General features: G+C 36.1%; 1 protein-coding gene across 2 annotated transcripts in view; it reads right to left on the reverse strand.

The window, feature by feature from the left end:
* cdh22 (cadherin 22) overlaps positions 1-15,957 on the reverse strand; it is a 160,610-nt gene that overhangs the window by 44,669 nt on the left and 99,984 nt on the right. For both annotated transcript variants that reach the window (XM_032550378.1, XM_032550377.1), the window contains 2 exons: positions 8,218-8,337; positions 1,131-1,298 (listed from right to left, as the gene is read on the reverse strand). In XM_032550378.1, coding sequence (XP_032406269.1) covers positions 1,131-1,298; positions 8,218-8,337 — 288 coding nt within the window. The remainder of the gene's footprint in view (positions 1-1,130; positions 1,299-8,217; positions 8,338-15,957) is intronic.

Below are 15,957 nucleotides of genomic sequence, written 5' to 3' on the forward strand. Positions count from 1 at the left end.
GCTTCTACAAATGTACACGTCCATAAAAATATGATGTGTATTTTTATACATCATATCATATAATGATGTGTATAAAATAGTATTTTTATAATGAATAGTATAAAAATATGATTTACCAATAGACTCATAGATTTTTTATTAAAAATATGGAATGACAACATTTTGAGAGCACATTCAGATAATGCCACTAAAATTCTATCAGCATTATAGGTGATTACAAAGTACAGTAGTTTTAAAGTATGAAGTAGAGAGAAAATGATTAATGGTTTTCAATTGTGTTTAAAAATAAAGCCTCTTTTATTATAAGCCCTTAACATAATCCAGTATTTACTTCAGTCTGTTAGTAGGACTATTATTAGTTGTGCTCTCTTCATACAAGTAAGACCTAAATTATTCACTGTTGATTTTTGGAAAAGATATGAATGATAAATGTAAATACTTTAATACATTGTTTGATTATCTTTTCTCTTTCTTGTCCAACAAGAAAAAAAAAATCCATATCTCTGCCAGAATTATGAATAATTTTGGACTTAACTGTGTGTGAGAAAGAAGAAAAATTTAAAATAAAAATAAAAAAGAGTAGGAGTACTAGGGGTGTTTGCCAAAAGCCATGTAGTAGACACAGCAAACATGTGAAAGAACACAGTCTGGTCAGATGAGACTGAAATTAAACTTTTGGCCAAGATGAGAAAATCTGTGTTGAGAGAAACTAACAGTGCTCTTCATCCTGAACACTCACAACCAAATACCAATAAGATTTGGGAGAGGTTTCACAAAATAGAAAATAGTTCAAGGGGTATTTTACAAGGTCTTGTACATGGCATGTTTTTAAAAAATATATACTGTAGATAAATAAGCAGTTATGCCGATCATTTCTCCACCATTGTTATGACACCTTTTTGTGGGGCTGAAATGGCCCATAAATTTAATTTAAGCGATTTTCCCAGGCCCCTCATGAAACTACCTATTGGTGTCAATGGCCTGCAGGTTTTCACATTGTCTTTTTATTATGCTCTCATTTCTCTTTCCAGAGAAAAGTCAGTCAGCTATTTCCAACTGCTTTCTTTTCTCCTCCTACACGACCATCTCTTTTAAAGTCTAAAGTAAGAGAATGTGCGGGAAACACTCACTCTGTGGAAAGCGTGGTGGGTTGTCATTAACGTCTGTGATCACTATGGTCACCGTGGTGGAGCCGGAGAGACCACCCATTTGTCCTGCCATGTCTGTTGCCTTGACGACCAACTCATAACGATCCTGTGTCTCGCGGTCCAAATCTGCCACTGCTGTCATGATTATTCCTAATGATTGAGAGAGATTGAAAGCAAAAGACAGAGGGATAAGTTCAATAGTTAGTCAATGAGGCCAGAAAAGGTTACATTAGTTGTTAGCTTAAGCAGTAACATGTTATAGTGGTTTTTTTTTTGTTTTTTTTTTTTTTTGGGGGGGGGGGGCTGTTGTCAGTCTGAGTATCCCTTTCTACTCAATTGTGTATTAAAAGACCCAAAAATATTTAACACTTCAAACTAAGAAGTTTCTAAGAGCATGAAATGAAGTTCCCAAAAAATTAGGGTTGTGTATTTGTACTGTTGTTATTAGCTAGTCATCATTTAGCTAACAATACCTGCATCCAACAGCATTACTCAACTCAGTCGGTTAGTTTGGGGAAAAAACTGTGCAAAGTTCTTTGCGTTTTGCTGGTTTGCTGCCATGATTCTAGCAGCTCCTGCATAGCTCTGCACAGCAGCAGCAAGTCTCTGTCACTACCGCACAGGTGTAAATCCAGCGCGAGCGTCTCAAGGTTCATGTTGCATTTGTATGCGCCTCGGAAAAACAGGTTGCGACGTGTTAACGGATTAAACAGTTTTAACTGCTGAAAAAGGTGACACGGATATGGGAAGTGCGGAAGCCCCTACTGTATCAAATATTACAGTATTTGATACAGTAGGGTATCAAACTACTGTATCAAGTAGTTTGATACCCTACCACTTGAGGGTATCAAGTATATGTTATTCCTATACAGAGAGTTATAGGAATAACAGAGAGTTATTCCTATAACATTAATAACAGAGAGTTGGCTACTCTAAGGTAAAAACAACAAACAGCTTCCAGTCCAGGGAGGGCACAGATGACTCTGTGGGCGGGCAATGCCCCCCAATGCCCACCCATGCCGTCGGGCCTGGCATGCTGTATGCAAATAGGTTGCTTACATTTTTTTTAATTAGTTGCATAGGCAACATGCAAAATATAAATAAAGCAAACCAGACTTCTCAAAAAATGCTATGTAGTTGCATTTCATTCAAGCTGCAGTATATAACATTAATAAAAAATATGTTTTCTCTTTATTTATTAAAGCTCTCACCATGTTGAGATGGTTTGTTATGAGACAGATAATCTGTGAAAAGATTAATCTCCTCCACCTCCTCCCTGAGCTACTATTGCTAGCTAAAGTAATACAACGTTCAGGCCAAAAACAACCAATCAGATCTTGGAGGAGGGTGTTAGCGCTGTCAATCAACCTCACTCACTGCTGTGCTAAAGGGAGAGAAACAACTTTTTGTTACAGGAAAACTGTTTATCTGCCATAATAGCTATGCTAGCTAGGACTTAGCATTCACAACAGGCTGTTTTAGCTGCAGCATAGCACATAGCAAGGGGGAGGAAGGATGAGCAGCCACATGAGACTGTGATTAATAATCACAATCTCATGTGATTGTGATTATCACACGAGATTATGACAGTCAGAAGCCTCCTGCCTCTGACTGGTTGTTTCTAGATAGCACTGGGAGAAGGCAGAGAAAATAATTTTTTCAGAGATTATCTCTCATGCCATACTTTCACCACATAATGGCAGTTTTAACAAATATGTAAAAAAATATATTTTTTATAAAAGTTACATACTGCAGCTTTAATTTCACCAAGGAGAAGACGGGTCTGGAGGGAAGTCGTAACAGATATCTGTAATTTAAATGCAAGTTAAGGTAAAAGGCTGTCTTTTTATTTAACCTGCTTTCTCTACAACAATAATTTAAAATTTGAATGTGGAACATGGACATGTAAAGCTGATGTACTAAATGTACTTTTATTTCTAAGTAGGTATGTGAGGAATTTGTTTCTTTGATTTTTAAGGGGCATCTTTTTAGTTTGATAAAGAAGTATTAATGAATGTATTACTTGTAAAAAAAACGACACTGTTCATAAATTTGCTTATAAATATAAAGTTTGGAAATGCAGGACATGTAATGTAGTTCTGTTGTTGGTTTGAACCTAGATTTGAGGGCAGGGAGTTTTCTTGTGGCTGTGTGATCTTAAGTGAGGTGTGAAAATGGTTTTGTGCTTTTGCACTCAGTTGATGCAAAGACTTGCTGAAGAATATATTCATGTGGAGCCTACTCATGTAAATTTGTTTTACTGAATGTTTTTATTATTTTTTTAAAAACAGAATAATCCTGAGCCACCAGCTGCAAAAGCTGCTTCTGCTCATCTGCTCCTTGTCAATGCATAACAATGCAGTGTCTCTGTCAAAATTATGAAGCAAATGAGACCTGCTTCATATAGAAAAAATCATCTATTTCCCATGCAATTTATTTCATCATGCTACAGCAATTAATTAACCTTGATCAAAAATATTGGCATTAATTTTTTGTCTACAAAAATGTGATGTACAACAGAAAAATTAAGAACAAGTTCCCAGAGCAGAAATTTCTGAGAAAATCATCAGTTTTGATTATTGTTGGAAAATAAGAAGTCATGAAGAAACCATTCTAGTTCTTTTAAAGGGGTCTTTAAAATGTTAACTTTATTTTTACTGTTTTGCAGTGTGGGGGAAACCCACATACCATCTTTGATTGGCTGGTCTTTTGCTATTGATCTCGGTCAATAAGCTGCTGATTTGAATAGAAGAGATAACTATCAAACACAACATTAGAAGCTAAGAGAGAAGAAAAGAGAATTTTCCAGTTGGTATACTGTTGTGCAGCTGCAAACTTTCTCCAGAGTTTATGTACAAAGGATTCTTTAGTAACAGAAAGAGAGCAGCAGATAATAGGACCACTTAGATAACCGGATGCACTTTAAGTCTGCAGGAAAACTTTTCAGTTTTTCATGGAGTGACTTTCAGAACTTTTTCTGTTTTCTAAACACAATTAATATACATAGCACTAAATATTATTTTGTGAAATGTACTTAAAACTTATGTGATGGATTTGAAAGGCTTTGTTGTCCATCGCATGGTTAAGTCTGTTCCACTGCACTCTACATGGAACCTGTCACATGAAGCGTGAAATTCTGCATGACACTTTCGGCACACAGATCAGGGTCTGCCCAGCCCTGCACTGTGTCACTGCGGCTGGGTTGAGTATGCTATGACAGTGACCGGCCGGGTCTTGTCTCAGACAGCATTCAGATGTGGGCAAAATCCATGTACCAGTCACCAGATCCACATCACACTCAGAGGAGATGACTGCACATGCACCAGTTCTGCACTATGCTGGGATCATGACCCTCCCTGACACCTGGAAAAATCTCTGATCCAGTTCAGGTCAGGGTCAATTCGGCCAAAAAGTGAAATAAGAATTCTGTATCTGTGCCACATTTGGGCCAAATGCAATATATATTATATCACTTGTGTGATTAGGCATGATTTAATGACACTGAAGTTCAGGGTTCACAAATGACCCCATGACAAAGGCTCACAAGACAGAAGCTCATAGTCTTATTGAAACAAGAGACAAAAGCTTAAAACTTATAAGCCATAACCATATAAGCCAAACCATATATGCCAGTCAAAAGAAAAGAAAAGGTGTCTACACACATTTCCAATAACATCTGTTGACAGTCAATGCTGTGGTGTGGGGCTATAACAAAGAAATGTGAATGAACAGCATTAATTAACATCCCTGGGTATCTCATCAGGTAATAGGAACATTTCAACATTCAAATGGCAATATCTTCTTCAGTTTATTTAGTTCTTTATGTTTGACATCTTTAGAAAACTTAGAATCCACACTTTCATAATCTGTAAATAACTTGTTCCTGGTTTTGTCATGGTCAGTCACAAGTGCTGAAGCAGCTCAGTTATTCTTCAGATGAGCTGAATGGGAGAGGGCTTGTCACATTTGGCGCTGTGCCCATAAACCATTTTATGGCTTAGTTGTAATAAAATGAATAATATATATGGATAGAATAAAAGCATGGCAATTCCATCCTGAATAGCATTACAACTCTTCTGTGGTGGTAAGAGCACCCTTAGCCTAGGAAGTTAATATCCAGAAAGCATGTAAGGAATATAGTGTACTTTTTTAATACTGGGGAAGCATTTAAGGCCAGCCTGTGCAGTGGTGTGATGTTAGAACTGGTTCCTTAAAAGGTTGGGTCTCTGCTGGAGGATTTCTATGAGGAGTTTGAATGTTCTCCTTGTGCATGCGTGGGTTTTCTCAGGATACTTCTCCTCCTACAGTCCAAAACTATGCATGTTAATTTAAGATTTTAAAATGACCTATGGTGTGAGTTTGTGTGTACAGTTGATGACATCTATGTGTGTCTGTCCTGTAGTCAACTAACACTATCTCCTTGATGTACTCCAACCCTTCACCACTGACAGGACAGCACAGATTTGCATGCAGAAAAGATAAGTGAGGGTGAGCTGAGTTTTAGATAGGAGTCTAAGCCAGAACATTTTTTTTTTATTGTTGTTGGGGAGGGGGGAATACACTTTGCCATGCAACTAGCTGATGCCAGCCATCTTTAGTGCTGGGCCATGTTCCTACTACTACTTAAGATAAAGTACATGCAGTAGTATAACTTAGAAGAAACAAATCATGGTACATTTTTTTTCTTCAATTGTCTGTTTTCATCAGAGAAACTGAGAGTCTAATTCCATGTTCTTACAGCTGTTCTGCAGTTTGGGCTTTTACAGCCAATATAAAAATTGAAAAGAGGCTGTTTTAAGACTGAGATGTCAGCTTCCCTTTTATGGCTGTCACAGTACCATTACTTTGGCCTCTGTGCATAGAAACTGATGATCCATACATAGTGTATTGCTGCATTCACATTTTCATAGGCAGTGCCATTTTGCTTTGATGTTGCAGCAGACAAATGTGGCATAGACAAAACTGAGATAACTCATTTACCTCTAAAAAAAATCGAATATAAACAGAGCGTCTTTTTTCCTTTTTATGCGGTTTCTTGTCTTTCAGTGTGTTGAAAAAAATGGAAGATTCATACAGCAATACTTTCCTTGTATGAATATTGACCTTCATTTTGCCCATTATCCTGTCTCTTAATAGCAAGCAACTTTTTAGTCGTGTGTGTAAATGATGCGACGAAGTGGAATGGTAGTTGTGAACAGGGAAGTGGAACAAACCATCCAGTCTTCCAGCTTATCCCACCAAGGTAGAGTCATTTATCATCCAGGCACCCAGGTGGACCAAATCAAAGTAGTGGACACCAAAAAAGGAATCATTAAGACTTCAGAGCGTTCCCCTCGGGAGGGTATTCTAAAGTAGCACCATGCAAAGTTTCAACTGCAAGTCTGTATAGGCCATGCTATAATGATCTATAAGTTCCAGTTCTCAAGGGGAATGGCAAATTTTCCATATATAGACATGATGAAATGTTTCATCAACTGAAAATAAATGCAGAAATATAGTCAGTAATATAGAATAGTAGACTTCAGTGTAATCTTAATGTTTACTTAAACAAGTCAGCTTAAAGCATTTTTTAAGGTTTTACGTATGTCCTTATCTCCAAGCAATAAGAGGGGTCTGTGCAATGGTCATATACTGTACTTGTATATTTTGTTGGAGTTTTGTAAATTGACTTATTTCTGTTATTCTATTATCTGTGTCATTCACTTGCATTTTATTATTCTGAGTATGATGCCATTACAAGTGAATTTATCACTGTGGGATCAATACAGTTCAAGTCTAGTACAGTATCTCAAACAAGCTGCTTAAATAATTAATTTCTAAAGTTCAAATGAAGATAAAGTTTGTAGGAGATAAAGTCGAAAACTGGGGAGTAAAGGACTCCAGCAACTTTCAAGTCTAGAATGCCTAAAACCGTGACAGAGGCAAACTTTCAGAGTTGGAGTTTTTCCCATACATCTACAACTGAGGACAGAAAAATAATGTGTAAATTTTATGCCAGTTGAAATGTGGCACACACTTTCAAAATACCTCTTTGTTTATATTTTCAATAAACTGATTTTTTTTTCAACAAACTCTTGGGGATTGTCAATATGTTTATTGTGCAAATTTGAGATTAGTCGTTTTTTTGTCAGTGAGTTCACCCTTAGAACTCTCCCATGTATGCCATTTTTAAATTTTTTTTATTTTTATTTTTTTTCTCATTGTTGAAGCATGAATACTGACCTCAAATATGGAAAGTGAGGCCATAGTTGCTTTAGATGTTTGTGGTTCTTTTCTTACCTCCTGAATAAGTCATTTGAGTGCCCTCAATGTAACTTTGGAAGGCTGATGACTCCTGGGAAGCTTTTACGGCTCTTACTGTTTGTTGGACTCTCAAAGCCTTAAAATGGCTTTGTTACTCTTTCTGGACTGATAGATATCAATGACTTTGTTTCTGACCTGTTCTTAAACATGTTTTCTTTTATTCAAGTCAAAATGATCTTGTTTATAACATTTATGCCAATTTGATATTGTCTAACAGGTTCAATTTAAGCACTGTCCTGAACCCACTAGTCTACCAGTAAAGCAGGCCCTGGTGTGGGTAGATAAACTGAACCAAAGAAATTTGAATAATGACAATTAATTTGTCACTTAACAACAGTCAAGTTTTTTTGGGGGTAGCTTTTTTCTTCCAATACATCTTATTATTTGAAAACAGATGTTTTCAATAAACACAGATTATTGTTGTTTGAGCTTAAAATTAGTTTGAGATTATATATAAACATATAAACATTAAAGAAAAAAAGCAAAAACAGATGAATTTCATACAGATGCAAACAATTTTACACTCCATATCTAACAACTGACACGTATGGTGTTATGTTTTGCAAAATTTACACAGCATGGTATTGCTTGTCACTGGAATGGACCTTCTTGGCAAGAATTGTATAGCAATACACAACCAGTTGATTTCATGGTTTAGGCTATGATCTTGAACATTTTGGTGTGTGAAAATTAAGCTGATACTTAAGAACCCAGCAGAGGAAAATAAATAAATAAATAAAAAGCAGCTTTTGGAGTTTCTTCTTACCAGTATGTCTATCAACAGTGAAGAACTTTTCTCCATCCAGTACACTGTAAACCACTCTTGCACTGCTGCCGTATGTAGGGTCGTCAGCGTCTGAAGCAGTAACCTTCATGACAGATGTTCCTGTAGAAGACAGACAGCATAATGTAAAAATAAAAATGGCAATGGAGGCTCCAGAGCCAGAAACCCACTAGGGACTAGTCCTGAAACATAAATCAGTGCAGGCTAGAGTCAAACTTGTTTTAGATTTGTCTTTGTGAGGACAAATGGAGGCTTGAGAACTTTTGAACACAATGGTGAAGTAGAGCTGTTCAGCATAGACAGATATGGTTTAGGCTTAGTTTGGTTTAAGTCAATGTTTGGTGGAACATTTATGGTTAAGCAAAAGTTGATAGCTAAAAGGTGATCTCTTAATATAAATAAAAAGTCATGTGTTTAATTTTGTAAACCTACAAGCATTTGCATTCATACATATTTCATACTTTTGATATCAATACATTTGTGGGTTATGACAGGAGTAAACAAATTCAGCCTTTCTGCACATAATTTCCCTTACAAGTATTTTGAAGTTTCAAATTACCTTTTCACAATGCATGTGAGCCACAACATTACTAAGATTTTTTTTCTTTTCATCTGCACAGACGGCCTCACAGAGGACAGCAAACATGGAGTTTTCTGTCAACATCTTCAAAGACTCTCACAAGCTTCACAGATCTGGATCAAACAACATCTGATTACCAGCACTTAGGCAAAAAAAGCAGAATTTTTTGTACATGACATCAGGGTGTGTGGCGTAGTTTTTTTTTGCCCCCCCCCCATCATTATTTTACACTCAGTGCGATATTTTTGTCTCCAGTGTGCATGCACAAGCCTCTGGCAACAGATACGCAGGCACATCGTCCCATTTAGTCACACATTTTAGTTAAATCTCAGCCCAGAGCTTTGTAAACTTTAGGTTCCTAATTAGAATGGTAAGAAATGACTGCATATTTGTTTCCCATCTGAGCACATTTTTTTTTTTGCCTCTAAATATATTTGTAAAAGAAAAATGAAGGTAAAAAGAGGTAAAAAGGAAGATGTTTAGAGACGTCACAGGTCTTAAAGGACACAGAGTCCGTCTCTGTCTCCAATCATCTGGCCAATTCTATGGGTAATTACTGGCAGCTGGTGTTGTCCAATAAAGGTCACCATTGTAGCCTGTCTTAGAGGCCCTGTCATGCTACTGTCCAGCTACATAATGACCATATGCTAATGATGCTAATTAGCAGGAAGTGTCAGAGCACTGTTTGTTTCCTGTCATTGAATGGAGTTCCTAAGGGGACTAGGGGGAAGGGGCACTGGATTACCATTAAGGTCAAGCAAGCCATTAAATCACATGCCTTGGATTACCACTCCAAGGTGCCTTCTGAACCACCTTTTTGTACCCTACTGTATGTAAAACGGAGCTTGCCAGTTTGCATGTTGCTTTGCATTAACTTTTTGGCCTGTATTGCCAAATGCATTGTGAAAGCTTCAGTAAAGTGTGGATTCACTTGCAGAATTATTTTAAAATATTACTCATAAATATGCTGGTAAAAGGTTTTAATATGCATTTGAACCATAAATTATAAAAAAAAAATAATGTAGCATTGCAGTTGAGAGATTAGGGAGGTATCATATTTTAATGGAAATATGAGACTGTAAAAGGTAAGGTATTTTCAATTCTGGCAAAAGCCATAAATGTATCTCTTTTCTACTCTGCTGATTATTCTGCCCATGCTGCTATGGGTCTAGCAAAGCCATTTTATTCATAGGATTACTTGCTTATCTTAATTTTCCCAGGTAACACTCAGTTAGACATCGAGCTGTTTCTGGATACTGCTGGCAGCAGCGTCAGATGGTATGAGAGAACTATAGAAATGTAAATGTTTCTTTGATGTGTTTATATTAACTGGAGAAAGAAATGAGTTTGGCTCTTGGATTCTTATTTAGTTTTAGGGTTCAAGAAAATTTTATGCAGGGAAAGTCATTACTTAGATAATCTGCTGGCAGCACTAATGGAATTTTAAGTGTTTATGAACTTGTATGAACTAATTCAAAATATATATATTTTTTACATATGGTGACTATACATACAGAAGGGAAACACATCTACTGTGGGGTTCACTATTTAAATGTAGGACTTTTCTCACAGCAGTAATAGAAATTATTTCTCTGAGATAAAGCAATGTGTATTCAAACTATAATGATTTAAATAACCACAAACAAAACAGGGATTTCTTTTTTCGAGATGAATACACAGATGTTTTGGTTGATGTTTTTTCTTCTTTTGGTTCAGGATACGACAAAGTAAAAATAGTAACTGACTGTACATCATTGGAAATGTGATGATGGATGCATTTTTACATTAAGGTCTTTAATTAGTGAACATGGATGGAAAACATACATGCAATCCATTTATGATTTGCAACACCAATGTTAAGAGACAGGCCAAATACCACTTGTATGATTTCTTTAAGAATTTAATATTGAATCATTGTATCATTGTATGTTTTTCTAAACAAAATGGTCCCCTTAGTTGCCTACAAAGCAAACCAAGATTTTGGGAACAATAATGGTGTTCACTGACTTTCCCAAAGCGATTTTGGAGGAAAACGACAGATTATATATGCCTGACTCAATACATGTCCAATCACAATAAGCTTGGTCAGTCAAATGTGTGTTAACCTAAAATTAAGGCATTTCTAAGTGAAACATTGCAGGTCATTCATTTTTTCGACCATTCTGAGAAAATATTTTCCACTTAAAAAAAACATATGCATTGAGTCCAGTGTTACTGTGAAGTGAAACTTCAATGTGCAGCCTGCAAATATTTTTATTATTTGTGAGCATATCACCAGTCTTTCTCAAGGCCAACACACTCGCAGACCGCCATGCACCATTACACACAATATTCAATTTGAAAAAAGAAATAAAATAGTTGTCCTAACATGTAAGCTAGTCGACCTTTGGATGGTAGGAGGAAAGCACACAGAGAGCACAGTAGGGTCTACAGGAAAGACTCAGAAGGAACCCTCCCAGATCACAGAACTAATATCTGCAGCACAGGAATAGCTAAACTTTGGGATCCTTTTTATAATCAGAAATTATTAAAACTCTGTCTAGTTACAGACAACAAAATATGCAATTCTGTAACAGGTAAGGACCATTAAGTAAACCAAAATGGTTTAGAAATGTATCACACCATGATTTGCCTCAGCAGGAAGGACTAGACAGGGTTGCAATGGCTCTTTGCTGTGCAGCATTAATGAGGGTACAGCTTTGTTATTCATTAAATGTCCTAGCATAGTGGGTAAGTAATTGGGGGACAAATTCTTCACTAATCTCAATTTCTATCCACATTCTTTGTTAATATTTCTATAATTGTATCATTTATTTCTGTAAAGTGCTTACACTTCCCAAGGGTGGGTGGGATTAACATAAATTTAAACACAGTAAAGGAGCTAACAGTTTGCATAATTATTGTTTATTGCAGTTTTGAGACCTTTCTAATCTATCTTGTTTTCTTGAATTCAAAATTATTTCAACAGCTATGACATGTCATTGCTAGAATTTACAGCAGGGAAGCAGCAAATGTGTGTGTCAATGTGGGGTGGTTTTTTTTTTCCAGATATATATTAATACTATATTTTATGAGTAGTGCAAATAATATTCAAGTAAAAAAAAGCTAATCATATGACGTGACAATACACAAGGAGGAGGGTTGCTTCTGGGGTGTGGAGGATTCATTGGGGGATTAGTGACAATGGCTATATAGTCAGATTTATGCATGAGTTTGGTTTAATGGTATCAACACAGGCTGTCGGAATGGCTTCCCACACCATTTCAGCACTCTGGGAGAGATGGTTCAATTACTGCAAAGGGAGCAGGAGGAGTGAACCACGTGTGAGACACTAGACTGACAGCTATTTAAGAGGCAGCCTCGTAAAAGAGATTTGTGCCTATCTCAGCTGGTGCGATACTGGTACAGGCTTCAATGGAGGGGTCTAACTACTGCAACAGTGAGCCGCTCTCTTGCCTCGACCCACCTTAATCTGCAGGACTGAGTGCTCCCTGCCCGCATTATGGATCATTTAGTAAAGCCATAAAAGCTGAGATGTTTTCACATGAAAAGTTATTTCCTTTACTACTTCAAATCTGATTCATTTCTCTCTCATCCACATAAATGCCCCAGGAGAGGGATGGCAGAGGGAGTAAGGCAGAGAAAGATGGGTGAGAGTGAATGAGGTTTAAGGAGAAGAAAAATCTGTGATGTCATAACAGCCAGTGGCCTGCTTACATTGATCCTCTTTCAGTTCTCAACAAGGATTTAGGGATATTTTTCATCTCTGCTGAATGATATTGTAAATCTAATCTTTGTTTGCTTCTGAACCTGTGTCTTTTAATAGATCAGATCATGGCTTGTCTTGCAAAACAGTGTACTGAGACAGTGTGGCACACCAGCTTTAATTTGTTGCATTTTGTTATTTTGGGTCTTTCTGTGTGGGATTAAATAATAAAAAAGTATTATCCATGAACACAAAATCAAAGACACAAAAGCCAGCATGTAACTTTTTCCATTTATAACTTCTTAACCTACTCTGCATGTGTGTTTTATGTTGAAAAGTCCAGTATACTGTTTGGAAAAGATTGTCCGGTGCTTCTGTGCTAGTATCACAGTACTATAAAAATGTTTCAATCTTGTGTATCACAATTGCAGATCTATTATGCTGCTGCTTTTTCTTTAAGGTTGGACAATTTTACATACTGAATCCCATATTACCACTTTGTTGCTTATCCTCTTCCCTAAAGATGTAAAAGCATGACCTTGCCTGCTGAGATCAGCCAAAATCAATTATGTCAGGCAGTGCGGTTGAGTGCATATTTGTGCATGTTGCTAGTCATATACATAAAGGTAGCTGGGAGGATATATTGATTGTAACTTTCCTGCATTGCCGCAGTCCTTTCTCTTGTGGTACCAGTGTTTGGAAATACCTCCTCTGTTGTTAGTAGTTTATTATTGTAATATTCGTTCTGTGGAACCAATCAAAGCCAAAGAAGCAAGAACAGTGATTATTACATAAACTCTCCTTTGGAATCTCTGCATTACATGAAGAGGGATTGGGGCATCTCTTATGGTAATTATACAATGGTGTAGGATAAAGGTCAGGAGATCAAGAGCATACAAAGTAAAGCAGAGACTTACTTGGTCTGTCTTGTATTTTGTAATCTGAGTTTGCGAGAGTCTTAAACGCTGAGTGCTTACAAAAACAATTTTTGAGTGTGGAGTCATATTTAAAAGGAATTATTGTCAGCTTGTATATGTGGTCTATAAATTATGAGGGATCTCAGGTATATAGCCTTGCATCAATTTCTTGATTAATCATGAAGTATTCATATATCAAAATATAAGTTGAGCAAATACATTTTGTGTGCATGTACGAATCCAAGCACAGTTCCTTTAAACATCCCCAATAAATATGGAATTATGATTTGAATGTGTGATTAGACATGTTGTGTGCAGTTACAGAAACTCTTTAACATAGTTTGATAAATGAGCTTAAGAATATAAAATATTGAGTAACATTTGAAACAATAGTGATTTTCAGTAATTCATAGCAATTATCACAAAAAGTGGAGAACTGTTAATTTATCTTCTTTGGACAATTTGACTTGTCAGTCAGTGTGACCTGAAGTTTAAGGCCAAGGCACAGATGTTATGTATAGCTCTGCCACTCAACGGGTCTGAAGTAATTTATGATGGAACCAGCATCAATCACAGAATTATCCTGTGGATTTTTTTTTTTTTCACCATGAGCTGTTCACTTAGTTACATTCTTATCCAACCCCAATGGAGAAAGAAAAAAAAAAACGACGTCTCAGAGACTAAATGGTTTCATACCCGAGAAAATGTGCTATAGTACTTTATCAGTCAGCTCCCATGAAAAAAAGAAAAACTGATTGATGGATGTCTTAGTATGCAAGTTGTAACACAGTGTAATAGTGATTTTAAATTGGAAAAGGCCTGTCTTTATTACTTCAATATTAGCAGGCCGTGAGGAGCATATAAGCTATTGCTTTAGGGTGCCACTGCCAATAATGTATCTGCACTATATGTGCCAGAACTAAAAACTCAATTATTTCACTGCCTAATGCAACTTTTGTAATGATCAGACCCACGGCATACAGTTTACTTTACCCACTGTTTTTTATTTTTTTATTTTATCATTTTATTTTAAAGCCTAGCTCAAAGCTGCATGAATATTTAAGTCGTACTAAAGATGGCAAACAAAAGGAGAAAAAAGGTAGATCAAATTTAATATTAATGAGAAAGCCTTGAGAAGCACAAACCTTAGTTCAACATTTCATTAAGTGTGAACTACTCTGCATTTGCATCTAAGCATCATATCAAAGATAAAGAAATGCACAAAAATCTTCTCGCTATGTTTAAAATATGTCATTCATTTAAAACAAAAAAAATGGACAAATAAAATTTAGTTTAGGAGTCTCTCTATCAATTAAACTCACTGTGGTGATAAAAAAACACCATTATCTTTGTATTTCTTCGTTTTTAAGCAGAAGTCTCAATTTTTGGGTCAAAACTGAAACATGGGACCGTTCATGTTTTTTTTCCACCTTTCCAAAAAGAACTGAGTATAGTTTGTCTATCTCAAGAAAGTAAACCAAGAGATCGATGCTGCCATGCTGTTCCTTTCATAATATGTCGTGTTGTTTTTGTGCTAAACCCAACTTTAAGCCAGGGTTACATGTTTTCTTTGGAAAAAATAGATTATATTGTTCAACCCTACTCTTAGTCCAGACAAAAAGAGAGTACAGGAAACTATGACTACATGCAGAACTCAACCAGTACGAACTAAGAATTCCTGCGTTACCTTCCATGTTCTTTGTAGTCTTCCTGACCAGTGTGAATCTTGTCTTTATCAGTCTTCAGTTTTGGTAAGGTTTGTTTTCATATTCTTTTAAAATACGAATCACTGCCTTCACTGTGATATGATATTGGCTGTGAATTTTTAATACCCTTTTCTTTACTGATACTTGTGTACACTTTGATCCTCATGAGCCCTTTTGATCCATAGTGTTAGCACGATGCTCAGGAGGAGAGCGGCAAATGTCGCTAAAATTGTCTAGAATGTCCCATTTATGCTGCTGAACTTTATTTTTAAAAGAATAATCAAATTGCCTATAGTTCATGACAGCTGATACTGAAACTTGATTTCAGTTGATTTTCACAGATGACAAATTCAACATGGAAAAATGTCAAACATTTTATCTTAGATAAACCTGGTATTTTAAAAAGGAATGTTTTGACTTTCTATATCCACTGTATGTAATTTTTTTTAGAATGCCAGAGCAAAAAACTTGCAGATATAAGTATTTTAATCTATTCAAAATGTTTTTTTTTCTCTCTCTATTGCCTTTAAAGATAGTGTTTAGAAAAGGTACACAAAACCTTGGAGATGCTTGGTTTTTTGTGAAAACAACATTTAGATTTTTGGAATCAAATTGACATTTAGCAGATGTTTCAATTTAGTTTCACTGAAGTAACTCGTAGCAATTTTCCATAAAATATATTTTACACATATATTTTAAGGTATCATGATGTTAAGTGCAGCAGTTTTGAATCTTTCTGCATAAAGATGGCAAAGATACAGTAAGTTATATTTATATCAACTGTATATTGTTCACACTAAACATAAATCCTTC

This window comes from Xiphophorus hellerii, chromosome 20 (genome assembly GCF_003331165.1).
Source record: "Xiphophorus hellerii strain 12219 chromosome 20, Xiphophorus_hellerii-4.1, whole genome shotgun sequence".
Lineage (NCBI taxonomy): Eukaryota > Metazoa > Chordata > Actinopteri > Cyprinodontiformes > Poeciliidae > Xiphophorus > Xiphophorus hellerii.